Here is a 26,876-nt window from a genome sequence, read left to right on the forward strand (position 1 = left end):
GTCGTACTCCCCTTTGTGTGAATAGACGGGAAGTGTGTGTGAAGTGGGAGCAGCGTGTGGGCGACATTCTCTCTCATCTGCACTGTAGTCTTGTTTATTTCAGGGTAAGTGTGTTCTGTGGCACTCTGAGCAGGGTACCCCTGGTTGTGGGTGTAGCTGCCCTGGCACAGGCGGGCACAGTCATTCCGCAAGATCCTGTGCCTGGAAAGCCTATTTTGAAGAATTCTATTTTTCCATTTTATTTTATTTTTTTCTACCTATTTGCACACAGTCATCACATTTTATATTTTAAATCATATTATACAGCTTGCCTCACTAAAGTAAAATAAAATTGTCTTCTTTGTCAAATTAAACATATAGGCCCCAATACATTAGGACTGTTTATCACGCCACTCTTGTTAAAAAGTTTGCTGGAGTAAAATACGTTGTGTTCATTAAGAAGTGTTCTCCATTTAATGAACTAGGCACATCTTACAAATGTTGTGGCCCTCTGCCAGAAAAGTTACTCCAGCCAGAAGGTTGCGTATGTTTCTGGTATCATGTACGCTACTTTTGTGGTGCAAATTATGATGAACTAGATATGCAGGCTTTGCCATGTCCCGACCTGGCCAGCACTAGTGTAAATATGTACAAAATCACAAAATTTTTGAGTAGCTTGGAGTTTTGCAGTTTTCGATTATTTGAGTCCTCTGATTTATAGCAGGAAGTGACCACTATTATAACAACTGTGACTATTAATGTGGTATACCGGAGTGGTAGAGATATATGTTCTGCTACACGAACAGGCACGTTTGTCGGTCAGGACTCTGGACAAGCTGGGTGGTGACATCTGTGCGTGCGGATAGAGAAAAGGTATATTGTTTTTCATCTTATATATGGAAGGAAAGGGAAAAATGAAGAAAGAAACGAGAAAACACCATTGGGGAGGATGCAAGGGTGGAGAAAGACCAGAAAAAAGCAGATGTGGCTGAGGGAAGGTATCCACCATGTAATCCATGGATGGGACCGATCTTGACATAGCCATTTTGTGTCATACAGAGCAGGCCAAAGTGGGTTATTTCGTCTACATGATGTCCATATCTGCTAAGTGTGCTCATGAACTGACACTGTCCTCATGAGACCTCTATGCAGGTTTTTTTTTCTTATCTTTTAGGGATGGCTGGATAATGGTCAATATGGTGGCCATTACCACTACCACATTGGATGTAATTCAGGCCTAGTTGCACCCCAGTTTGGGATGGATCTACACAATAATCATTGCATCCTTGACAGCAGGATTTCTAGTAACGAGGAATCAGTAGGGATGACTCCATGAAGTTTGGCAGTCTCCTCTCCTGGCATCACTTCATTCCTGGCATGAGGATGAGCAGCAATGTCTTCATCAAATACAATGGCATGCTGTCTTCTCAACCATTTCCTCTTCAGCTGTGTGCAATGAGCTGGCTTTTTTTTATCAAACTTTTATGGCAGCTTTATTCCTTGGTTTACCCAGTTGAGTGATATTTAGTGTGATTTTTTTCTTTCTTTTTTTCAGAGCTGAGTGAGAGCTCCAGCGAAAGGCTGGCCAGCAAAGCCACCAGGCAATATGCCTCCACCTCCGGATATAGTGAAGGTAGCCATTGAATGGCCTGGAGCAAATGCCCAGCTGATTGAAATAGATCAGGTAAGCAACTCAAAGTGCAACGCACCATCTTTGCCCCCATGTAACTACTTATTTACCCTTAATTACAAGTTAATCCATTTCCGTACCATGACCTACAAGTCTATCAGCAGCAGGAATGAGTTGTTACCTATCACAAGTCTTGCATGGTCATAGAGGTGGTACTCCTAGATCAGCGCATCCGGTCAACACCTTCTTTAAATGATGACCTGCTGGTGATCAGCTCTTCAGTGCGGGCCCAGTGATTGGTGATCAGCTGTTATAAGCTGTGGGCGGCCATATTTCTTTTGTGGCCTCTGATTGCTTTTACATCGCTTATGAAAGAGCCGCCAATGGCGGTGACTCCCCAGTAGTAGACACAAATCTGATTTTTTTTTTTTTTTTTTTTTATCATGATATTTCTCTTGCAGAAGCGGCCTTTGGCATCAATTATCAAGGAAGTGTGTGACGGGTCAGTACTCAAAATTTGATATTAATATTGATGTGATGATGCAAATACTTCATGCACTTGACATTACATATATGCCAGGAATATTTCTTGATATATGCGTCTGACAGTTGCTGCTTAGTTATTCAGCATTGCAAAGAATATGGTGGATTAATGAGCAATCTGAAGTGTTTGTGGTACAAATCAAAGGTGGGGGGAGCTTAATACCTTGTCTGATCAGGTTAATACTGCAACAACGATGAAGGATTGAGTTTATATAGTAGGTTTTATCTAAAGCAGTGGCCAGGTTGTTGTAGGGGGTTCTAAGGCCCAACAATGGAAACTGCTGAATAGGGCACAACAAAAGGTGTGAGCAAAAGGGAAGGAATGAATGGAGGAGCCAGGTTATAGTCTTATCAGGGTAATGAATTGTATTCACTGGGTATTTGGCAAAAAAGGGACTTAAGGGCCTGTCACACTAAGCGATATCACTAGCAATATCGCTATAATGTCACTGAATTTTGTGACGCTATAGCGATATTGCTAGCGATATCGCTATGTCTGATACCTCCGACCGCTCCCCCGCTTGTTATCGCCGATCGCGCGAGAACGTCCTGGACCGTTTCTCGTGGTCAGCTTCCTGCTGGGCTTCCTGCTGTGGAGACGAGCGCAGCGTGGATGCAGGCTACAGGACATCAGGATCGCCTCGTCTGACAGGTAAGTAACGACCCCTGAATGCTGCTATGTCGCTGGTGAGATCTGCCTGTGTGGCAGCTCACTAGCGACCACTTAAAGATGCACCAGCGATCCTGACCGCGTCATATCGCTGGTCGGGATCGCTGATGCATTGCTAAGTGTGACAGTACCTTGACACAGCAGAGATGTAATAGAAGAGTGGAAAGAGAGATGAATGAGAAAAGCAGGAAAGGAGGTGGGTGAGTGGTGAGAAGGTGGCCCGTCTAAGAACAACAAAAAAATATTTAAAACTAATATACTTTATTTCAATCCCTTAAAAAAGGAAAAAATTCCTATTAAAAGTGCACTCGACAAAAAGACAAACAAACATATAAAACTACCACTGTATTGCACACTGATAGTCACAAATTGGCTCCAACCAGCGTTTTTTCAGACAATCTCACTCATGTAGGAACATGTATAAAGTCTTGGAGAGTATAACACACTCTTATTATACTACAATGTTCTCATATCACATATAACCGCTGGAGCCAGAAATCCCAATCTTCCAACTTAATGGGATAAACGATTTTAGACAGTCTATTGATTTAAGTTTAGTCCTTCACAACATCAGGCCCAGTATATATATTCCACATTGTATCTGGGTTACCATAGACATTTTAGCAGCAACAGCAATACCTTAACATTTTAAAAAAATGGCATAACCTGCAGACTGGGGTACAGCTTCTTTATCAAACATCTTCCTACTCAAGGATAAGCATGAAGCAAATGTACCTCCTTAAACACAGCAGACCAAAATCGTTGCTACATGGCAAATTAAAAGGGAGGATCTCACCCAAATTATACATTACAGGGTTCCTCTATACAGTGCATCTCCCGTCTCCCGACGCGTTTCACTGTTATCCAGATCATCAGGGGAGTTGATAAGATGTAAAGGAATGTCTGCTTCCTATAGAAATTGCCATCAAATGAGCTGCTTGTCCATATGTCTTTTTATAAAGCGCTATCCTTCCTCCTCCCCATCTCCACCTGTGGAGTGAGTAATTAGTGCTGACATGTTCTAATAGAGTCCGCCTCATCGCACATCGGGGCGTCCAATCACGTCCCCTCCTCATGTTACTTTGGATACAAAAACACTCAGTAACTCACTAAGTCCGGATCACATGAATGCCTATAGCATGAACATAAAGGAGGCTTCAAACTCTGTGTTTCACTGTGCGTGTCCTCATCTGTGACAATCACATGTATATATTGGCTCCTCATCATTATTTACGGAGTGTGTACCTTCCCAAGGACCGATCCACTCCAGCAATCATTGCGCAGAGGCATATGGTGCCTTAGAGTGTATCTTGCACAGGTGCCAATTCAGACGTCCGCGATCGCTCATAAAGTATTGCGGCGTGATATTCCTCCAGATCGCGTCACAGAATGTGCAATTGGCAGGCGCCACTTGGGATGCACGCGCAATGAATGTTGTGACGTCATATGCTTCCCAGGGAAACCACCATCGTGCATTCACACACTCACGCATAAATTATCGCGATATGATGTTCCTCCAGATCATACCACAGGATGTGTTCTGCGCATGCGACGCTTAGGAAGCCTGTACACTGCGCAGGTGCCGCTTAGGAAGCCCGCGCATGCGCAATGAGTATTATAGCGTCATATACTTCCCGGGGGAGACCCACATTCATGCACTCCAGTGCTCAATCGCAGATATCTATACTGTATATGTGCCAGCGCCATCCAATCTGCGCTTACCATAAGAATATAAGTCTCAAACAGAGGTGGAATAAATGCTTATCGCCATAAACACACAGGCAGCATCCTGTTAGGTCCTGCGCATACAGCGGAAGCATAAGTCCCAAATAGAGACAAAAATCATACTTATCTCACATATGCGCAGGCTATCATATTAACATACACGGTAGTTATAGTGGTATAGAGAATCATGTAGATACCCAATTCACTATGCATTTATCCAAAGATGTAGTCTTGACCTACTTGAAGGTCATTACGAAAAAATCCCGGGATCTAGCCTATCACAATAAACCTTAATTCCTAAAAAGAATTCTCCATATAGGAGGTATCGAAAAGCAGTCAGCACCCATTCAAGAAAGGAGTAGGACAAAATTCAACTATTACCATATGTCTCACACTCTCATATTAAATTAGCTGTATAGCTTACTGAGAATTCTAAAAGCGATCAATCAGACTATGTAGAGGACCCAATCCCGTAAAGATACTCTGCATATTTCTTGTAGCTAAGAAGAAAAATTGGACCTAAAAAAGTCCCCATAAAGAAGGCAAAAAAACATGAACCACACTCCCGAGGAACTCCAAAACCCTTTACCCTTATACAGGGATCTGGATTTACATGAAGCCCAGTGGAGACATGATCCAGAGGTATTGCCTCTAATTGGGGGACGGGGAAACAAAAACACTCATAAAAATGGAGCAAAAGAGAGTTCATCATTTAAACCCGTAGGTTGTAGGGTTTTAAGCCAAAAAATCCATTTGCATTCCCGCTGTAGGATTAGTCTATCCCAATCCCCACCTCGGATCGGAGGAAGAACCTTGTCTGTCCCCTTAAATTTGATATGCTTGTAGTCACCTTCATGTATTTGGTTAATATGATTGGCTATCGCCGTATCTCTCTTATTTATTATATCCCCAATGTGTTCACGGATCCTTTTTCTAAATTCTCTCCTTGTTTTCCCGACGTACTCAATGTCACATGAGCACGTCGCCTTGTAAATTACACCCTCCGTGCAACAGTTTATAAAGTGCTTTACAGTATAAGTGACTCCTGTATTGTTACCAACGAAAGATTTACCTTGTGTCACAGATTGGCAGGCTACACAATTCCTGCATTTATAGTACCCTTTAAGATCCTTATCCAACCATGTACCTATTCTTGCCTCCTTGAAGTGACTATATACTAGTCTGACCTTCAGGGATCTATTCTTTTTATAGGTCATCTGGGGCCTATAGCTCCCTCAATGTCAGCATCCATTCTAAGTATTGGCCAGTGACGCTCTAGAATTTCCGTTAATTTTCTTGACCCATTGGAAAATTTAGTAGTAAACCAGGTGATTTCTGTTTCCTCAGTTTTCTCAACCTCCCTCAATAGTTTACTCCCATCTTTTTCTATACATTGTTGATATGCTCCTTTTAGAATGGAATCAGGGTACCCCCTCTCTTGAAACCTTCCTCTCAAGTCATCCGCCTGCGATTTAAAGTTTGAGGTATTAGAGCAATTGCGACGCAGCCTTTGGTACTGTGCCTTCGGTATTCCTTTCTTTTGGGAATAAGGATGACTACTTTCCCATCTTAGAAGGGAGTTCGTAGCCGTCGGCTTCCTATAATTGCTGGTCTCAATCTCTCCATTAGGGCCCCTTTGGACACAAATGTCCAAGAACGTAATTTGGGACTTGTGTACCTCATATGTAAACCATAAACCTAGCGTATTAACATTGAGTTCATCCACGAATGAAATGAATTCACTCTCTGTACCCTTCCAGATAACGAATATATCGTCGATGTAGCGCAGCCACAGGGCTACGCTACCATGGTGAGAGAGATCATCATTAAAGACAACTTTTTCTTCCCACCAGCCCAGGAGCAGATTTGCATACGTAGGTGCACAAGGGCAACCCATCGCAGTGCCCCTGAGCTGGTGGAAATACCTGTGGCCAAATCGGAATGAATACATTATTGGTCAGGCAGAATTCTAAAGCCTTGACCACAAAGAACTGTGTTTCATGGGGTATTGAGGAATACAGGGCCTCCACATCAATGCTGCCAAGGATCATGTCTTGTTCTAGGCATAACCCATCCAAGCTTTTGTAGAAGGTCCCCCGAGTTCTGAGTCAGAACTTGGGCATTTATATTGATGAAATTCTAAGACCATTTAGACTACGTATGCAAATCTGCTTCTGGGTTGGTGGGAAGAAAAAGTCTTTAATGATGATCTCTCTCACCATGGTAGCGTAGCCCTGTGGCTGCGCTACATCGACGATATATTCGTTCTCTGGAAGGGTACTCTGTGGGTTTTTTCCTCCCCCGGGATCAACAATGCAGAACAGCTGCACTAAAAATAGGCTGAACTAGATGGACATAAGGTCTTCCTTCAGCCTTCAAAACTTTGTTACTATGTTTGTGTCATTAGAGACACAGTGCTCACACATACACTGCACCAAATCTGCTGCTGTGTGAAGACATCAGTGACACAGAGCTGTCTCATTCACACAGCAGAGGCTTTGTCACACAACAGATTACATCAGTGACTGCCATCCCCTGTGCAGATTAGAAGCTGCAGACCCCCATCACTGGCCATCACACAGTCTGTTCTCACTGCTGCCAGCAGCCTGGGACAGTGAGGAAGGAATAACTGATAATGAGTTATGTATTGTTATCATGGAGTGGCCCAGAATACAGGACGATTTTCTCTCCTCACTAGTTTCACTTTCTACGACCAGTTCTCATTTCAATGCCTTGACACCCCCCCTTGGACGTTCTGTTCAGAATATCTAGAAAACCGTGCAAACTAGTGACAAAGTAAATTACTTATTGTCATAATTCTGCAGCCCAGATATGTACTGAGATTATGTGAAAAGCCCGGACAACCCCTTTAAAGTTTTGGAACTGGGTCATATTTCAGTCTACACACTATAGACCCAGTCTGGAGTGACTGATAACGTAGAGCAGCAGCTAATGCTTACATACACTAGAAATTATATAAAATAATTTTATAAATTTGACCATAGTATGGTTGCAAAAAATCTAAAATCCTTTTACTAAGTTGTTGCTTAACCACTTCTTGGTTTTTTTTTTTTTGTTTTTTTTTTATATATATCCTCAGGTGGTCCTTGCCAAACCCAGAGTATTATGCCTTCCGCTATGCGGATGGACCCCAGCTATACATCACTGAGCAGGTGAGTCACTGCATTACTATAAAGCCTGTCCTGGGACATAGAGTTAGGATGTGTAGGGTACAACCCCGACCCTGGTGCCTGAAGAAGCCCAAAGGCCCTCTGCCGCATATGTTGTAAATGGCACAGGTCGGAGCCTCTGATGGACATGTGTGTGTTGTAAATCCTTGTGCAGTTGTCCTTTGGGCCATTTCTCTGTATTGACTTTCTGTAGTATTTCAGACTCGTGGAGATATCAAGAATGGAACTATTTTACGCCTGGCTGTGTCACCGGTAAGTTATATATAAACCAATCAATTTTTGTTTAAATGATTCTGTTTTTGCCATCTACTATGTAGCTCATTATCACTAGAAGACTAGTAAACCTGCTGGCATGTAGTCCTTCATGAGCTCTGTATAACCACGCTCCCATCACTGATTAGCAGCTTTCTGCCTATGCACAGTGTACACAGACAGCTATCAGTCAGTGTTATGGGCGGAGTTATACAGAGCTTGGCATTCAGCCCAGTAAGTGAAACATCATTGGAATCAGGCTCTCTATCCCTTCATAATGCTGCTCGCATGGAGTAGCATAAACCTATTGACAGATTTCCTTTTAGAATGGTGTAAGTTAATGAATTGTCCCGAATATTGTCTTCCATTTTGTAATTACTCTAGCTGTGACTTTTTTTTATTAGTCCCGGGCAGCCCGACAGCTTTTGGAGAGGATACAGTGCTCCAGCATGGATTCCAGGCTTGATGCTATGAAGGAACTGGCTAAGCTATCTGCCGACACTACTTTTGCTACGGAGTTCATTAATATGGATGGCGTGACTGTTCTCACCCGACTGGTTGAAGGAGGCACAAAGCTCTTGTCACAGTCAGTACCTTGTATAATGGATCTTTCTTTTTTACTAAGTCTTACACGTGATCTTCACATTCAGCTTTCTGGGCTTCCTGCCACTGAATTAAGGCTTTGGCTCTAATAAACATTCTCTACATTGAATCATTTGTACCATTAGCCTTGTACACTTTACTATCTGCAGAAAACCTAGATTTGAAAAAATCAAATTTATTTTAGTCTCATGCTTCAGATACCTAAGGATTGCTCTAAAGCAGGGGTCTCAAACTCAATTTACCCGGGGGGCCGCTGGAGGTAGAATCTGGGTGAGGCTGGGCCACATCAGGTTTTCCACAAGAAAAGCTCTTACAAAAACATTCCAAGGTTATCAAATGTCTTTATTTTTTCATCTTATTTTGTGTTAAAAAATAAAAATAAATTAACAAAATCATACGAAAAAAATAAATCAGTAATAAATAAAATGAAAATGATATTACAGCAGATATAGAAGACTGAAGAAACCACATACAGTTGCTGCCTAGAGAAATGTAATTATTATTATTCAGATGTCTGTATTAACAGTTCTTTAACATTTAACTTTCTGAACATTAATGGAGCATTGAACATAAGCTGTTTTGAACATGGCTTCTTCTACCTACTTCTTGCTGCTAGAGATCTGGCAGCGCTTACTCTCTCATAGCCGAGCCTCATTTAGCTTAAGGGAGGAAGCAGTTGAGACCCTCAGTTGGGCTTGAGGTTGCTCATCAGTAAGTCAGGACGTGTACTTGGACTTACTGAAGTTCAAGGTAGAGAAGAGCTTTTCGCACAAGTATGTGCTCCCATAAAGACACATGGTCCGCTTGAATATTCGGGAAAGCTCAGGGAAGCTGGGGGGCAATTCACTCAAAAATGGCCCGAGCTTGTCTGCTTTTCCACTCACCTCCCTGAACTTGGCTTTGAGTTCAAAGTTGCACTGCAGGTCAGTGAGCTCCATTTGAAGCACAGGAGGGGCATCTTGCACATCAAAGGAGAAGGGGTCCGCAAAAATTTGATATGTGGCTCTGTACGTCTTGAAGTCTGCAAATCTGTGATCAAATTCCTCCTGTAGCTTCAAAATGACATCCATATACTCCTCACCACTGAATGGTGTGCCTGCTTCCATGCGTGCCTTGCATGATGGGAAATGGCAAAGGTTTGTCTGAGAAAGCTGGACAATGCTCTCACGTTGTCATAGGCAGCACTGACAAGTTGCCCCTGGCCTTGTAACTTCTTGATCAGTACACTAAGCTCATGTGTGATGTCAACACAAAAAAAGCTAAGTCCATGAGCCATTTTGGATCACTTAGCACAGGAACAGCAGCCCTATCTTTCTCCATGAAGGCTTTCACTTTCGCTCTCAACTCAGAAAAGCTCTTCAATATGTTTCCCCTGCTGAGCCAACGTACCTCGGTGAAGTAAAGCACATCCCCATATTCTGACTCCATTTCCTCTAAAAAAGCACGAAACCTTCTGTGGTTTAAGCCCCTGGATCTGATTTGGTTGATGCATTTCGCAACGAAAGACATCACATTGTCAAACTTCAGGCATTTGCTGCAAAGGGCCTGCTGATGAATAATACAGTGCAGAGCAATGACCTCCTCCACACCTTCCTCTTCCAGTTTTTTTTTAACAAGTGCCACCAGTCCATTTTTCCTCCCTGCCATTGATGGCGCTCCAACAGTTGTTATTCCAACAAACCTCCTCCAAGGTAAACCGGCATTCTCAATGGCATCACACAGCTGGTGAAATATCTCCTGAGCGTGATCTGGCCATGCATTGGAATCTCTGTGAGCAACTCCTCTATGACTTCAAAATTGTCACCAACACCACGGACATAGATTGCGAGCTGGGCAGTGTCGGTGATGTCTGTGGTCTCATCAAGAGCGACGGAATATACACGGAAACATTTTGCTTTCTCACACAGTTGATCATAAATGTCACTTGACAGGTCAGAAATGCGCTCTGCTACAGTGTTGGCAGAAAGGCTGATGTTGCTAAACTGACCTTTCTTTTCTGGACAGACAATACTTGCAGCCTGTAATATGCACTTTTTTTACAAATTCACCTTCTTTGAATGGCTTTCCTGCTTTAGCAATCACCTCACTAACCACGTAGCTAGCTTCCACTGCTGCATCATTCTCTTTGGCAGCTTTCTTAAAGAAATCTTGTTGCCTCAGTAGATATCTTTTAAGATTAGCAACCCGGTTGGCTCTTTCATCTCCCTGGTATTTTGCATACTCCTCAGCATGTCTAGTTATGTAATGACGCTTCAAATTGTATTCTTTGTGCACTGCAACTTTCTCTGTGCAACTAAGACACGTGGGGATGCCCCTGTGCTCAACAAAGAAATATTGCACTTCCCACTTTTCCTGAAATTGTCTGTGCTCATCACCAACCTCTCTCTTCAATGCAGGCTTTGAAAAAGACATGTTTGGGGCTGTGTCATAGATAATTCCACTTGGGGTCACTGTTTCAGTGTTAGCCGATGCGTCTTTTCCGCTTTTTTTTTCTGTCCCACTGAGCAGCAATTTCCGTGGCCACCTTCATTTCTGAGGCCGGGGTAATGGCGCATGTTCGCAATAAGGCCGGCTGATATCCCGCCTCCGAGAGCAATATACCGCACTGCCCCACCGCTCATTCTGAACCCGATGCACCTGAGTCTGTGGCACGGTCTGGTCCCTGCTCGGCTGCTCCTACTGCATGTGCTGTGAGTGTGACTCATATGCCTTGCCTGCAGCCAGCAGGCTGCTGTGACTGTCTAGCCATCATCATACTCCCCTCCTCATGCTGCAGCTCCGATGGTCCAGCGCCGACATCTTCTTCCTGTATGAGCGCGCGGTCACACGTCACGTGGTACCGCTCATTAAGCTCATGAATATGGGCACCATGCCTATGAGTGGAGTGGTGTCCATATTCATGACCTTAATGAGCGGTACTACATGTGACTGGGATTTCAAATGCGAGACTCGGCCGTGTTTCTCACATGTGTGATCCCGGCCGAGGTGAGGGCCGCAAACTATTGTCCCGAGGGCCCATGAGGTGAGGGCTGCAAACTATTGTCCCGAGTGCTGCAGTTGGCCCGCGGGCCACGAGTTTGAGATCCCTGCTCTAAAGGTTCACAGGATGGAGGTATAGGGTAATATAGTCTTCTATCTAGCTCAGGAAAGAACATTGCCTTCCTATGCTGCCAATTCTACCTGAGGTTTGTTGAAGCTGTCCCAGCAATAAAATGATCTCCCCTGGTCTGGCTTTAGGAACCTTTGACGATCAGCTAGACACACAGTCATACCGCAGTCATACATTTAGGGCACTACAGGGAAGATGTCACTGGGGCCCCGATTCATCAAAGCCTTTACACAAGAAAGATGTCATAAAAAGCTTTGAAAAAGTTGCAAAATTTTGTGCAACATGCAATTGTGCAAAAAAATAGACTTTTGGCGTTTCACAACATTTTTTCCCAGCTCTGACAAAGTGGATGGAATATGCCACCCTGTCTTTTCAAATTCATGACAATCGGTGGCTTTTTTACACCATAAATCTTACTCTGGTCTATTCATTGGAATTAGGTTTTCACATGCACACATTATAAGGCATGTGTCTCTTAATGAATTGGGCATCTCGCATTCCACTCTGCTCCCCTCATCAAGAGAGGCTTGAAAAAATGCCAATGCATCACCGTTACTTGTTAATGAAAAACCTAGGCTTGAAGAGCAAAGGCGGTAAATAAATTATTCAGTGTACTACATGTTTGTTAATTGTGCAGACAAATATCTAAATTTCTGTACAAATTAAGGTATACTTTAAAGGAGCAGGACCCATCGGTACACAGTGGGACTAGGTTATGGCCTCACTCTTGCACACCAACATTAGTAATGTGCTGGATGGATTTTGAGATATGACCACAGTTCCCGGTGTGACCACGCTCTCCTCTCAGTTACAGTGAAATGTTGGCCTTCACATTGACTGCTTTCTTGGAGTTGATGGATCATGGAATAGTCTCTTGGGACATGGTCTCCCCGATTTTTATAAAACAGGTGAGTCTAATGCCAGAGTGACCAGATTTTAGTGAGCGGAAATGAACAGAGTATTCACTTTAGATTGGAGACTTCTCCCTATATAACAGACACTACTTGCAATGCCTCATATATAGGAATTACCTGTCTGTATAGTAGACCGGTAATATACTTGACACGGTTACTTTGGTCCAGCATGGGCTGTGTTAGCCAGATGCTGAACTATTGTAGGCTATACTTTGGGATTTGTGAGCCACTGCCAATGACCAGGCAAAAAACTATTGTGGCAGTTGTAGAGTTTACCGACCTATGTGTCTCTGTTCTTTGTAGTCTGATCCTGTAGTCATACATTACTTGTTTACTAATCCTGCCAATGGATAGTAATATGGCTGCAGCATCAGACTACAGGAGGTTTGTAGTCTGTTACCATGGAGACCATATTTCAATTTTATATAGGCTTGGAATCTGAACTGCGTACATTAGGGCCTGTATTCTTTGTAGTCTGATCCTGTAGTCATACATCACTTGTTTACTAATCCTGCCAATGGATAGTAATATGGCTGCAGCATCAGACTACAGGAGGTTTGTAGTCTGTTACCATGGAGACCATATTTCAATTTTATATAGGCTTGGAATCTGAACTGCGTACATTAGGGCCTGTATTCATGCATCTCCTCTTTCTGCAGATTTGTGGCTATGTATCCCAGCAGTCTGTGGATGTCTCTATTCTTCAGCGCTCTTTAGCTATATTAGAGAGCATGGTATTAAACAGCCAGGCTTTGTACCATAAAATCGCAGAGGAAATCACCGTGGGCCAACTTATTTGCCACTTGCAAGTGTAAGTCCTAGAACCACCCCCTGGCATAACATGCTCCGTGTGTGCATAAAAGACACGAGCGGCATCGTGTTCATTCTGATTTGCTGCTGCTTGTGTTTTGTGCAGCTGTAACCAAGAAATCCAGACGTATGCCATCGCACTCATCAATGCTCTGTTTCTGAAGGCACCCGAGGAAAAGCGGCAGGTGGGTGTCCGCTGCTAACATTCTGCAAGCATGTGACAAGTGGAGCTCTGTGTGCTTGTGTGTTGTCTTGTATAATTATCCCGTGGCGTCCTTTTGGTTGCTGTCTGCTCTTAACTCCCATCTCTGCTTCTGTTTGTGTGCGTGGTGCACTCAGGAGAAGCCCCAGAATCTCATGGAAGTTCCTGTTAGTGTGAGTACCACGCGTGGGAGTTTCTGTTGTCCTCCTGTTCGTCACCCATGGATACTCCTTCCACCTTTGCTGTTAGTGATGTTCCTCAGTTATTCCAAGCTTTTTTCTCTTCCACGTGATACTTTTTTTTACTTTTGTTTTCTGTGCAAGTGCGACCTATAGATAATTGTTTTCCTTTTTTTTTATTGTTTAGGAAATGGCAAACGTTTTTGTACAGAAGCACCTCCGATCTATTATTCTTAATGTAAGTAATGGGAAACTAATGCCCTGAGACATTGGGATTAATGCAAGGACCCCAGAACAAAAGTTTACATCCCGACATCCCTTTCTCTGTGCTGGTTTCCAAATTCGTGCACACTGACACCTGACCCATTAGCTGGTTCTTCTGTCTTCTTTGTTAGTGCCCACCTTTGGCATGAGTGGGGTTGTAAAAAAATAAAATAAAAATAAATGTCCAGTACCAATTTAGTATATGGATTTACTACTACTTACACATGCACAGGTGAATGAAAGATTGTTCTTGGGATTGCACTTATTGCGGCACCAGAATATCGGACATTGCCAGCACAAGTGCCTGGCTCACATTATTATTGGAGCCATTTTATTTGTACTACATCATTCTCTTTTACCTCTGGTCATGTGGTTGTCTCTTACTAAATACAAAAGCCAGTTCTTCTTACCTGATTTATATTGCTGCAATAATACTGCTATTCCTCAGTTCGCCATTGTACTTTCAGGAGTTACTTCTCTTTGTTTTGCTTTATCCAGCATATTATCCGAGGAAATCGACCAATCAAGACCGAGATGGCGCATCAGCTGTATGTGCTGCAGGTGCTGACCTTTAACCTTCTGGAGGAACGGATGATGACTAAAATGGACCCCAATGACCAGGTGACATGATTAACATCCATCTCTTTCTTTCCATTGCAATTGAATGTTATGGAACAAGCAAGCTCCCCTGTTACTCTGAAAGGGAACCTGTCAGGTTAAATATACCATCAAATTTGCCAATACCATGCTATACAGTAGGAGGAGCTGAGTAGGTTTATATAGATTTTGTCAAAAAACATAACAATAATCTGTAATTGGTTGAAATAACTGCTCATTTTGGGCATATGAGTCCAGTGGGCGGAGCAACTGAGTGACTGACAGCCTTCCCCATTGCGGGCTTGCATAAAGTGATGGCTGTCAATCACTGAGCTTGACTGCTCACTGGACTCAACGATCAAACTAAGAATTATCTGAAATTCTTTAATTATCAGCAGGAATTTAGTGTTTTACCCCCAAAATACCTTTAACAATATTACTTCCATGAGATCCAGACAATGTTGAGTGCTCTGATGTCCATTTAAAAAACAAAAAAAATATTGCATAAAATCATATCGCCATATTCATATATTTTCTGAAAATAAACACCTGGAATTTAACATTTTGTAAAATTTACTTTTATACAGTCACTTTATAGCGATGAGTATGATGAGCCTGAGTCACACAGCGCCTCAATGTGGATGCAGTATTCATAGATGCTACCTTTGTCTGTCTACACATCCCTTCACAAAAGCATCAACAGTAAAGACTGTACATATTAGGCCTACAGAGATGTCAAACGTCCTGCTCAGGTGCAGGGAGTAATTCATTTTGCTCAGGTTCTCTTCTCCTTCAAAAGAAAAATATTTTTTCCCTTTAGACAAATTCAGCAAGCTTTAAATGAGCGCTCCCGGCTCCATAAACGATTGGCTCACTGGCATTCATACACAATCGGCACAACCTCTTCAGTATAGGATGAATGCAACAACGTTGGCCAGCTTGTGTAGCCATGATGCAGCCATGCTGTGCTACAGCTTTAGGGCGCAATCAGATGACAATATAAATCGTAACAAGATCAGAACACAGTGCGCACACTGGCCTCCTTACCTGAGCCTGAGAACTACATAGAAATACATGAAGCTGTCACGCTATGGTTGGGACACCCGCTGGGCAGTCCGTCCCTTGCGTTCTGATCTCTTTCCGATTTATACGGCCATGTGACTGCACAATTATTGTTGTCACATACAGATGTCGTGAGTGACAATCAGAAAACACGTCATCTCTAATTGGTAAGAGGAATGACATACAGTAGTTTGAAACTTGAATATGAGACCAAGGTCAAAGTTGTTTCTTATATTCTAGTTTCATCAGTCATTTAGTTATCACTTATAAGTGTTTGGCAATGAAAAGAGTAGTTATTTCTCTATCGCTTCATTGGGGGACTCAGAAACCATGGGTGTATGCTGCTGCCACTAGGAGGCTGACACTATGCAGAAAAAAGTTAGCTCCTCCTCCGCAGTGTACACCCCACCAACAGGATGTTCAGTTTAGCTTAGTGTCAGTAGGAGGTGGACACGGGTCTTTCACTAGACCCTTATCTACCTAATGTGCGTCGTTTCTTTTCAGGTTTACGGAGGGATACAGTGTGAATGGTCACTACTGTACTCCCACACAGAGACTATGAGTACGGCATGTACTGCCACCCCGTATCCTCATATGTCTGGATGGCAGGACCCAAAATCCCTAACACAGACGCGTGTTTAGGGGATCCGCAAGAGAAAGAATACCTGGTCCTGCCTACGTCTCCCACCCACTCGCCCACCAGAGCCTGTCGGTCAAGGAGACACGGACGTCCTGCAGCATGGATTCCGGACGTCCGATTTTCGTGATTGAGGAGGTACTTTTCCTCTTTCCCCCCAGGTGCTGAAGAGGAGAAGAAAACTGGAAAGGTAGAAGAAAGAGATAAAACAAAAAACCCTTTATTCAAAGAGAGGGTGGTTTGGGCAGCTAGCGCAGTTCATACCTTCTGGCTGGTTCCTGGGGCCTCTGCACTGCCTTGCAGATCCTTTGCAGAAGAGAGGGGTTTTGGCACACAGAGGCTTCCTATTATTTGTGCCCCTTTGCAGCCTGTCTAAGCGGCGTCATGGCGCTTTGTTTGCGCCACTTTTAGCACCCTGGCGCCACTGTGGGGACCCGTTTGGCGCTATTTTATGACCTCCGCGGGCCCCTCCCGCGCCGCCGGCTGTAATCTAGGTCCCGGCTTCATCTTGGGCCTAGTTACAGCGCTGACTCCACCCCCCTTCCTCTCGGCTTGTCTCTTTCTCTCCTCTTCCTGTGTGGCGTCAGGCTCCGCCCACTACCCTCAGCCTCCTCTGTGGGCTGGAGCCGCCGCCATATTGCTCCTCCGGGCCCCGCGTTTAGCTTCCCGGTGTTCTGGCCGTCCTCACAGCGCGCGCGTTCTGCCCTGTGTCTTCTAACAGATGCCATTTTCTGGCTGGGGTACAGAGGAGCCACATCCATCTGTGGGACCTGCCTGTCTCTCTCTACAGCCATGATGTCTACTACAGGGCATCTGCCGTAAGTAGCTGCACTGCACACTGACTCCCTCCTCGGCTCTCCTGTCCCGTAACCTTCTGGCAGCGCTTAGTGGGATTGTTCTCATGTCTAATTCCTCTTCCTCCACTGTGGTCCTCTCCCACCGTCCAGGAGTCCCCAGTTGACCCAGTCGTACAGTCTCTGGAGCCGTACAGTCACTGACGTAATAGTACTCTAGAGTCGTGTATTTTACTGGCGTAATTGTAATCTTCTGCCGCGCAATCTCTAGTGCATCAGTATGTCTGGCGGAGATCTGATTTTTCACACGATTGTTGTGTTTTCGGCCATTACAGATAGGTGCCTTGATTTTCAGCAGAGCAGGCCTCAACCTTTGCTTCACATAAAGACGTTGGGGTCCTGGCATAGCAACTGCTCCCATATCTACGGCTCACAGACTCTCGCCCTTCATTTTTCTGCAGCCCCCTCCAGACGCTGGATTAATATTGTTATAAGTAGTATAAGGAGCTGCTTCTATCTCTTCACGTCTCCAGCGTTGGGCCGGATTTCTAGCTAGATAGAAGTCCGTGTTACCTGGCAATTGTCTGCTGTGGCTCAGCGGATAAATAAGCTGACCACAACTCGCTGGTCCAGAAGTTGCAACCATGGCGCACAACAGAGAGTAGTGGTTAGTCTCTTTCTGATCCAAGGCCTACTGTTCTACCGTCAGAAGAATTGACTGGTCAGAATCTACTTTACTACAGACTTTGTGGCACGGCTTACTACACGTGAAGCCATTATTCTATCCGACGTCGCCAGGTATCCAGACCTAGACCGCAACACAGAAGCCGTTATTCTGTCTAATGCTGTCAGGTATTCAGACCTAGATCGCAACACGGAAGCCATTATTCTGCCTAATGCTGTCAGGTATTCAGTCCTAGACCGCAACACAGAAGCCATTATTCTGCCTAATGCCGTCAGGTACCCAGACCTAGACCGCAACACAGAAGCCATTATTCTGCCTAATGCCGTCAGGTACCCAGACCTAGACCGCAATACAGAAGCCGTTATTCTGCCTAATGCCGTCAAGTACCCAGACCTAGACCGCAGCACAGAAGCTGTTATTCTGCCTAATGCCATCAGGTACCCAGACCTAGACCACAGCATAGAAGCCGTTATTCTGCCTAATGCCGTCAGGTACCCAGACCTAGACAGCAACACACAAGCCGTTTTTCTGCCTAATGTCATCAGGTATCCAGGCCTAGACCGCTCCGCAACTCAGAAATATCGGTCTCCTATACCCTTCTCCGGGTTTTCTCCACGCTGATTTGTTCACAGGATACTTAGAGCCGATTGCAGCTGGGCTATATCCGCTATCCAGGCTGCAAACGCATCACCTACCAGGTACAGTAGTTCAAACGGCCGTATTACTGTGGAGATGTGTCTGGGGTTGACTGCTTCAGTGGTACTGGTGTTCTGTACCGTATTCAGGTGAGTCAGACGCTCTAGTCTTTGCTTAAGCTCCCGCCTAATCGCCACTCGAGGTGAGGTCCCGGCATTTATTGTTCATGGCGGGCTACAGCTGCGGTTACAAGCCGCTTTCAGGTGAGTCAAAGACACCTCTCAGCTACATATTTCATGGTCAATAACATCTGTGGCTTGTTAACAGTTAAACGTAAGCACTACCATGTCCAAACAGAACGGATCTCTGTCCCACAGAGCGGATCTTGGTAGCAACATAACTGGATACTCCACCTTCAGGTGGGTCAGACTCTCTCGTGTCAGGTACGGATGGTCGCGGTTTTACTGCGGCATGCTCTGTACCCTATGTGTGAGTTGCTCCACAGGAGTTTTTTTTTTTTTTTTTTTGCCATCTTCTGATCAGTTTACTGTACTGTCCAGAAGCTATCTTTACTGCCGGTGTGTTCCGCCTTTCTTTAATGTTTGGAAAACAGTAGTTTATAACTTCTAGCCTGCCCTAACGGCCTTCGAGCTACCACAATACCTAAGCTCCTTATCTGTCGTAACTTACCTATTCTTTCTTACAGACGCCGAGTAAAGCCTCCAGCAGCTCAGACATGTGACTTCTGACCGTGATTGGGAAAAGTATCCCACCTCAGACAGGAGTGGGATCTAACTCTGCGCAAGCATCGACTGGAGTAGAAAGCTGCTCCAGTCTTGGATCCAAGGATGAGTCTGGTGATAACGCGTTTCTTCCTTCGGCTAGTATTGTATCTTTTCACTGTTATCCTGTTGTCTTAGACTTAGGCTAGCGGGTCTACACACCGTAATCTCCTCCCTGCTCCAGAGGGTCCAGGATGGATTCGGTCGTTTACATCGTCATAAAGATTGACCTGCCTTTCGTCAGCCTAGTTGTCTTCTGGTGTCTATTTGATTTACCTAGACCCAACTTTCCTTACAGTTGACATAATCCATGTTTTGCATGGACTTTCCTTGCTCGACTAATCACTTTTCTAAGTCCAGCTACACTATTTTTTTCCATATCCACCTTCATCCCGGTATGCTGGGTTTATCTTCCTTTTGATCTCAGTCATCCAGTAGTCTTCGTTCTACCTCCTTAGTCAAGCAAATCAGTTGTCTTTTCATAGCCATCCTGAGCCTACATCGCGGCGATGAGATCCAGATTATCCCCTGGTTCCATTCAGTACGTTTTCAGGGTTCGGCTTTTCGCAGGTTCTCAGTGGCCTGTTCTCAGGTCTTGTCATTTTCTCACAGAACGGCCTTCAGCCGTTTCCAAACAAGAGGGCGCCTTAGTATATCACTTTCCTCCCGAGCCCTTCGCAAATTAGAATACTTCTGCGACTACGAACCCTCCGGTTCCAAGTCTCCCACGTCTACGGTCCTTCCTCTCCCAGAAGTGCATCCCTCAGAGATTCCAACGGCAAATTCACACAGTAGTTGGCAAGGTCAACCTTGAAACCATCCGCCGCTATATCGTGTCCTGCCTTAGTCTCCACCCGGGCTACAAGGTTCTATAGCCACGTGGTCTAGCTTGCTCATCAGAGCATTCTTGCTGGGGACCGGTCGAAAAATTTGACCGTCCTCACTGTCCAAAATTTTCTCTTGCAGGAAACATGAGTTTGGTTTTCTGTTTCACGAGCGAAATTCTTTCTAAAGAAGTCCCTCACCAGCTTCCCATTCCTTCCGTGTGGCTCCAGTACGCTAAATTATTGGAGGTCACCGGAAGGACAAGCGCTCTCCTTCCTCAGGCTGAACCTCGTCGTTCTTCAGCGCTTTTTCCTCCGCATGCCTTTTCGGGATCTAGGATTGAGTCCATCCTTGTTCTCAGGAAAAAATTATTCTTAGTTCAGCATTTGCTTCCTGTGAATCGCATGATTTTTCCATGGAGCTCTTATCCAGGTCCTGATTTCTTCAGGACTTTGCCGATATCTGCTTTTGCAACGGACTGGTTCATTTTCCTTTTCAGTTGGTAGCCTTCCCTTTCAGGTTCTCCACCACTCCTAGGGCCTCACAGACTCTATAGCAGCTGTGGTACACTTCCTGTGGATCAAGGGTCCCCACTCTACATCACTCTAAATTCCCTTTCTTTCGTCCGCCTCGATCTTTTCCTTCGTGGCGCTCTCTCATCAGGCTACCTGGCCACAGCAACGGTACTTATCAAGCTCCAGCTTGAAGTATAGAGGTCCTCTGGCCTACAGGTCAGCGTCTGCTCGCGGAATCTGGTCGACATTAGTAAGGTTGCCGGCTCAGGAACGACTGCGTTCCTTTCAGTACGATGCACACTGGCCGAGCAGTGTGTGTCCTCATGGCGGTACTCTTTGGGCCTTCTTCTGGCACCTCTGCAGTGCGATCATATGTCCTCCACAGGTTCATGAGGTTTTTCAGAGCCTATGCCTAGCTTTGGCAAGTGCCGGTTGGTGGTGAAAAGACCTCGCAGGTGACGAGGGTGACTTCCTCGTCCCGATTGGAGTTGTTGGCTGTTCCCTCCCCTTGGGGACTGCTTTGGGACGTCCCATGGTTTGTGTCCCCCAATGAAGCGCTAGAGAAAACAGGATTTTTAGTTGCTTACCTTAAAATCTGTTTCTCTGAGCCTTCATTGGGGGACACAGCACCCTCCCAAGTTGAACAGCACGGTTTACTGTATAATATTGTTACAGTATGGATATGTGTTTTCTGTGGTTTTTATCTCGTTTATAGATTGCTTCTCCTACTGCTTTCTCACTAGCTGAACATCCTACTTCCTGTCGGTGGGGTGTACACTGCGGAGGAGGAGCTAACTTTTTTTCTGCATAGTGTCAGCCTCCTAGTGGCAGCAGCATACACCCATGGTTTCTGTGTCCCCCAATGAAGGCTCAGAGAAACAGATTTTACGGTAAGCAGCTAAAAATCCTGTTTTTTCCAACAAAAATGGCTCAAATGGAAGAAATTATTAGGGAAAGGCCCTTTTTATATCTCGCCAAGACTCCTTTAGGCAACTCTGCCTTTAACTGAAGACTCGATTAATCTGAGACCGACTTGTTCTTAGTCATGTGTTGCCTTATCCCCAGTAAGCGGACTAGAAGACAAGACTCGATCGCATCTGATTTGGCACTGTACCTTGCCTGATCCCCACTATCCAGACTATAAGACATGACTGACTCTCACTTCTGGATTGGCCTTGTACCAGCAGCTGGGAAGCATCTTGGTAGCAGTTTTCTGCCATTTCCCAGTCTTTGCTAACAATCAGAATTTTTTTTCTAAATGCACTGTTACTTATCAATATAATAATGGTTTCTGACCTATTTCTTTAGGCTCAGAGAGATATAATATTTGAGTTGAGACGAATTGCGTTTGATGCAGAATCTGATGGGAGTGGTGTGTCTGGCACCGGTACCGAAAAACGCAAAGCTATGTACAGTAAGGACTACAAGATGCTGGGCTTCACTGTGAGTACAATCTGTCAATCTGCATTACGTGCATGTTACCGAAGCCTCGGGAAGTGCTAGCAAATGATCTATGATAGGAGATTGTGGTGGGAATGGCCATTCTATGGTTGGTTTTACCATTGTTGTATATGACGGTGTACTGTTGACTCTTCTTACCTGTAAATGCTTAAATATACTAGGGAAGTGCCTAAAGCGTAATGGTTGTTTTAGTTTTTCTTTCATAAATCAATAGTACTCATGAAGATAAGGAACTTTGTAATATATCTTATCAGAGAAATCTGCTTCTTTCTCTGCCAGGATTGATCAGTCATTATGAAAATTCTCAGTTCTGAGCTAAAATCTGTATTCAGTGAGGACAGCCTTTCCCATTACTGAGATAGAAGATGGCAGGATATTTATAGTGATATTTGCTTTAACAGAATATCATATACCAGCTCTAAAACCAATGTGAGGTCTGTCTTAAAATAACATTTTTAGGTGAACCAAAACTTTCTCTACTGTCAAGCATGATTTAATTCCTGTACACAACTTTCTGGTTACTCCACATAACTGCCACAGATGGGTGCATTCAGCCCTGTACTTTGTCCTTCCCTCTTCTCCATTACTACTTTTTTCTTTGGATCCTTTTGAGCCTTTACTTTCTACATCAGATGTCCTTCATCACTCATCCATGAGTCCCTTAAAGGGAATCTGTCACCCTTTTTTTGGCCTTTCACTTGCCGGCATAGACATCGGGGGCTTATCTACAGCATTCTGTAATGCTGTAGATAAGCTTCCGATGTAACCTGAAAGAGAAAAACACGTTATATTATACTCACGGAGGTGGGCGGTCCGGTCCGATGGGTGTCGCTGTCCCGTCCGGCGCCTCCCTTCTTCATGCGATGACGTCCTCTTCTCCCGTCCTGTAATGGCTCCGGCGCAGGCGCACTGCTCTGCCTTGTTGAGGGCAGAGCAGAGTCCTGCAGTGCGCAGGCGTCGGGAGAGGTCTGGCGCCTGCGCACTGCAGAATTCTGCTCTGCCCTCAACAGGGCAGAGCAGTGCGCCTGCGCCGGAGCCATTTCAGGACGGGAGAAGAGGACGTCATCGCATGAAGAAGGGAGGTGCCGGACCGGACCGCAACACCCATCGGACCGGACCGCCCATCTCTGTGAGTATAATATAACGCGTTTTTCTTCTCTTTCAGGTTACATCGGAGGCTTATCTACAGCATTACAGAATGCTGTAGATAAGCCCCCGATGTCTATGCCGGCAGCTAATAGGGGAAAAAAAGGGTGACAGAGTCCCTTTAAAGGGTTTATCCAAGACGTATTTTTTTTTTTTTTTTTTTTTAATTCTATGAGCCTGAAAACTAAAGGGGCAAGTAGGTGCTAGTTACCTGCCTGTTGTGCCCGATGCCCATCTCTGCAGAACAGGCAGGTAGTTAACAGCTACCGGTCTGTTCGTTTTTAAGCCCAAAGTAGAAAAAAGTCCTGGACAAACATTTTGATGAATGAGGGTTTTTGTGACCATTTTCCACAGTTCATGGCTGATTTCTGGGATAACCTCTCATTAGCTCATTTGTAATAAAATGTCCAGAGCCAGACCCACTTTGATCTGTCTGGATGTGTCCTGATCTCAGATTGTATAAACTATTTAGCATTCTGCTCCTTTTCCACGCTCTGGATAGTGCAGACAGGTCGCTCTCAGAGTAGCAGACTTCATGTTGTCAGATGATTTGAAAGTATAATGTAGTTTTTCATCTTGGAGTGAAGTGGCAAAGACTGATTTCCATTTTAATGAAGCCGAGTTCAGATCAACATGGCATATTTTGTGTTATCAAATCTTACTTTTCTGAATAGATCTGTATATGCTGTTATTTCAGAATCATGTCAACCCAGCTATGGATTTCATTCAGACACCCCCTGGCATGCTGGCTCTGGACAACATGCGGTATCTGGCAAAGTTTCATCAGGACACCTATGTTAGGGTAAGTCCCTTTTATGGTGATGATTTTTCTTCCCATACTGGAGTCTTTTTAGAGAGGTTAGCTACTTTTGGCACATTTACAGTATACTTGTAAACCTTTTGTGTGCTCTAAAATTACCCCAGGCCTTTGTTTCAAGCCCCCCTGGTTAGAACTATAAACATTAGACAAGGCACGCTCCCGATCCATGGTATTCGAGGAAGTGGCATCATTTACCCATGCATCCACTTTCTCGGCTGTCTTCCTACGTTGTCCCCTTCTGCGCCGCTCAGCAGACATGCAATATACGCGTATGTGCAATTACAGGCAGTAAAATCTCCTGTATCCGCACCTGTACAGCTAGGGAATTGGTCATATGAGTAAAGCACAGTTCTAAAGGGTCGTCCACTACTCACCTCCCGAATCGGATTTGTTCTAGTATTATTGGCACTGAGACTCGTGACATTGCAATGCCTTGTGAACACTGCAATCGGCAGCTGCTTATTTGCTGCAGACATCTAAGTTTTGTTTGAAAAAGAGAAGCAGCCCATTAGTGAGCTTTGGTAGGCTGCAGCGCTCACGTGGCGGGATATACCTGGATGATTCTGCGCCATTATTATGGAATAGCGCTGGTACAGGAGGCGTTTTATTTTACATGGTGAGTATAATATTTAATAAGAGCAGGGGACAAGCCCTGAATGGTTGAATTTGCACATATCGCTTTGCAGCTTATTTTTTGGCACTGTTCACATATGCATCATTTGGAGCACAGTAAAAGTCAATGGGATTTTGAAAATCCATCAACTTGTAATGGTAAAAAATACCCCAAAAATAAGAGCATGCTGTGGCTTTTCAAATGCGCAGGATGCTCATTTTTGTAAATTTTTACAGTAGGAGGATTAAATCTGCAGCCAAATTCCCAGTGGCGATTTTCTGCGAGAGAGAGATTTTTATATGTGCCACGGCGCTGGATCCATCGCTGTCCGACTTTTCGACGTACACAAAAAACGTTCCTTTGTCCATAGTCTCCTGCTGGATGAAACGTGTGGCCATCCATCACAATCTGTCGCTAATACAAGTTTATGAGAAAAAACGGATCCAGAGGCATCAGTCGCTGGATCCGTTTTTTTTTCAAAAAATGACGGATTGTGACTGATGCCAAAAAACTGATGTGTGAAAGAGGCCTAAGCGCACATGTCCAAGATGGCACTGAAGCTTCAAACTATTACAGCTCTTATACAAATAATACAGGAAGATGATGGAGTGACATAACTACAGCCGGAAGGGCCTTGGAGCAAGATTTGGACCGGGCTCCCCCCATCCCCCTACCAATCCATGTTTGTGTTTGGCTAGGTTCACATTGCGATAGGGCATCCGTTAAACGGATGCGCTAATGCTAATGTCATTTTTGGTATCTGTAGTGCCATAGCGGTAACGGTATGCGTTAATGCATGGTAGCGCTCCGGTACCTGGCGCTACCATGCATTAGCCCATACATTCCTATGCACAGCGAATGGGTCCGTACGCTGTGCATTAATGCCAGCGCACCCAAAAACTCTGCATGCAGCGTTCGAGGGTGCGTCAGGAAATAACGCATGCCGATTTCGGCATGCTTTAGCATGCGTTATTAAGGCCGGTTTCACATTTGCGTTTAGGGCCGCAGCGCCGGCCTGCGCACGGCCACCGCTAAGCCCTGCCCCCTGCCGCGCCTCCTCCGGTAGCTCCGCCTCTGGGCGCATAATGCGTCATGCGTCCCCTATCTATCACTGAGGACGCAGGCCGTGCGCAGTATGCGTTTGGCGGCGCCTGCGTCCTTTTGACGGTGCGCCGAGCGCAACCAAATTGCAACAGGTTGCGTTTGGCGCTGGTCGGCGCAACGTCAAAAGGACGCAGGCGCCGCCAAGCGCATACTGTGCACGGCCTGCGTCCTCAGTGATAAAGATATGGAACGCATGCAGCGTCATGCGCCCAGAGGCAGAGCTACCGGAGGAGGCGCGGCAGGGGGCGGGGCTTAGCGGCGGCTGTGCACAGGCCGACGCTGCGGTCCTAAACGCAAATGTGAAACCAGCCTTGTGGGCAATGGGTGCGCTGGGTTAGTGCCGCTATCTAACGGATCCCGCTAGTGGATTGCCCCTAATGCAATGTGAACCCAGCCTTTGTGTGTAATACGTGCCCCCCATCTTGTTATGTATATGAACTCTATCCTGATATATAGTTGTGTGGAAAAGTGTTTGCCCCCTTCCTGATTTCCTATTCTTTTGCATGTTTGTCAGACTTAAATGTTTCAGATCAGCAAACAAATTTAAATATTAGCCAATGATAATACAAAAAAGACAAGATGCAGTTTATAAATAAAGGTCTTTATTATTAAGCGAAAAAAATAATCCAAACCTGCATAGTCCTGTGTGAAAAAGTGTTTGCCCCAAAACCTGATAATTAAAACTAATTAATATTTAAATTTGTTTGGTGACCTTAAACATTTAAGTGTGACAAATATGCAAAAGAATAGGAAATCCGGAAGGGTGTAAACACTTCAACACATAACTGTATATGCTGTATATATTCCCCTTCCTGGTATATATAGCTCCCATTCTGGTATATATGTCCCTTACCTTGGGCCCATCCTGGTATGTATGCCCCCCCATCCTGGTATATATGTCCCACATTCTGGTTGAAATACTCCCCATCCTGGGCACATTGAACTTCATCCTGGCATATATATATATTTGAACTTCATCCTGGCATATACGTCCTTTATCTCAGGCCCCATCCTGGTATATATATTTCCCATCCTGGGCACATATGGTGTGTGTGTGTGTGTGTGTGTGTGTGTGTGTGTATGTATATATATATATATATATATATATATATATATATATATATATAT

The 26,876-nt window shown here is 44.7% G+C and overlaps 1 protein-coding gene across 5 annotated transcripts in view; it reads left to right on the forward strand.

Moving 5' to 3' along the window:
- Nucleotides 1-26,876, forward strand: part of ELMO2 (engulfment and cell motility 2) — an 85,077-nt gene that overhangs the window by 21,954 nt on the left and 36,247 nt on the right. For 3 of the 5 annotated variants that reach the window (XM_073559312.1, XM_073559313.1, XM_073559314.1), the window contains exons 2-14: nt 1,535-1,663; nt 2,071-2,111; nt 7,648-7,720; nt 7,940-7,990; nt 8,395-8,576; nt 12,511-12,610; nt 13,276-13,427; nt 13,533-13,611; nt 13,766-13,801; nt 13,995-14,045; nt 14,570-14,692; nt 21,913-22,047; nt 23,909-24,013. In XM_073559312.1, the coding sequence (XP_073415413.1) occupies nt 1,586-1,663; nt 2,071-2,111; nt 7,648-7,720; nt 7,940-7,990; nt 8,395-8,576; nt 12,511-12,610; nt 13,276-13,427; nt 13,533-13,611; nt 13,766-13,801; nt 13,995-14,045; nt 14,570-14,692; nt 21,913-22,047; nt 23,909-24,013 (1,206 nt within the window). In that variant the 5' untranslated portion in view covers nt 1,535-1,585. Of the gene's footprint in view, nt 1-1,534; nt 1,664-2,070; nt 2,112-7,647; nt 7,721-7,931; nt 7,991-8,394; nt 8,577-12,510; nt 12,611-13,275; nt 13,428-13,532; nt 13,612-13,765; nt 13,802-13,994; nt 14,046-14,569; nt 14,693-21,912; nt 22,048-23,908; nt 24,014-26,876 lie in introns of those variants that run through there. The other 2 variants (XM_073559315.1, XM_073559316.1) reach the window with 2 other exon arrangements.

This window comes from Dendrobates tinctorius, unplaced genomic scaffold (assembly GCF_039654945.1).
Source record: "Dendrobates tinctorius isolate UK_male_01 unplaced genomic scaffold, ASM3965494v1 ptg000270l, whole genome shotgun sequence".
Classification (NCBI taxonomy): Eukaryota; Metazoa; Chordata; class Amphibia; order Anura; family Dendrobatidae; genus Dendrobates; species Dendrobates tinctorius.